General features: G+C 47.5%; 1 protein-coding gene across 1 annotated transcript; it reads left to right on the forward strand.

Annotated features, from left to right (window-relative positions):
• Positions 1-238: 238 nt before the first annotated feature.
• Pmar_PMAR016836 (hypothetical protein) lies at positions 239-1,002 on the forward strand (the record flags this gene model as incomplete). Its single annotated transcript, XM_002776193.1, has 6 exons — positions 239-304; positions 371-471; positions 532-612; positions 665-755; positions 805-910; positions 962-1,002. Coding segments are annotated over 6 exons (486 nt in total), but the record flags the coding sequence as incomplete, so codon positions are not given.
• Between the last annotated feature and the right edge of the window lie 249 nt (positions 1,003-1,251).

Consider the following 1,251-nt stretch of genomic DNA (forward strand, 5'->3'; position numbering starts at 1 on the left):
CCTTTATAGTCACCGGTACATCTAGATTCGGGTAGTAGTCAGGCTAACTACTTGACCATCATCACCGTGGTTTAGTTACCGCAGACGGTTAAGCGCGATATTTGTTGAGCCCAACCGAGCTGATAAGGCCATGTATATTGTTAAATGGGCTACAGGCATTGTCATGGCTCTCCTATTCATTACCTTTGTAGGGTAGAGCCCGAATCCCTTCCATTATCGATTACCTCATCACATATAGGCATCCCTCATAGCACTTTTCCCGGCAACACTTCTAGTGAAGAAGGTTTGCCCAGTAGCGAAGCAGGTAGGACTATCATCAACATATGCCAACAGCGGTAGCGTCGACTACTCTCTCGCTGTTCCTCGGTAGGTTCTACCCTTCATAGTTAGTGGAACTACCCCTAGTTCTACCTCATTGGGGGCAGCCCTTTTGGTAGAGGGGAGTGAAGCGTCGCACCATCCTAGTATAAGGTGAGCGGCCAATACGAAAGCAGACCCCCTATACAGTGCTTGCCTCTTGTTGTTGTTCAGTGCTTACTTGGCCTTGACGGCCTGTATTCTCTTCCTGCTCTCCTCAGTATTCATCCTCTCTCGGATGGCTATTGTGACGTGGTACTTGCTCCTACCGTCTCTCCTTCACAGTTCCCATAGCCTCCTCCTATAGGTGTATGGAGTTATGCGGCGAAGTTGAGTTCGAGATGGGGTATGAGAGTGAGGAGGAAGGCAATGCTTTCGATGATGGAGGCAATGGAGAGGTAGGCTTTGATATACCCCATGTCCTCCGAGATGGTTTCATTCGAGTAGAGAGAAGTTGATAGAGCTACGGAGGCACGGGGACAACTTACCCCTAGTGGACGTCGTGCTCGGCTTGAGAGCATCGTAGTGTATGATCCAGCTGGCATGAAGTCAAGTAGGGTGAATATCGAATGGGGTTCCTTTATGTTTGTTACGTATTCCCCAGATGCTGGTCACATCTTCGAGAGTGCCAATGATAGAGGTTGATGATAAAGTGGCAGTAGTTGAGGCTACTGCTCACCTAGCCGTTGTAGCATTATCATCATGATAATGGTTGAGCCTCATGACGAATGATCATTGTTGCTCATGATCATGATATGGACTTGACTACGATGATGAGAGTACCATCATCATGCTCGATAACAGTTATGTTGTTGGTCATATATCAGAGTCTTGTTGGTGGATGAGGTGCTGACCATCTTTGGGTATATGATGTTGTTCCAAGCTCATTATGGT

Source organism: Perkinsus marinus (genome assembly GCF_000006405.1).
Source record: "Perkinsus marinus ATCC 50983 genomic scaffold scf_1104296953920, whole genome shotgun sequence".
In the NCBI taxonomy this organism is placed as follows: domain Eukaryota; phylum Perkinsozoa; order Perkinsida; family Perkinsidae; genus Perkinsus; species Perkinsus marinus.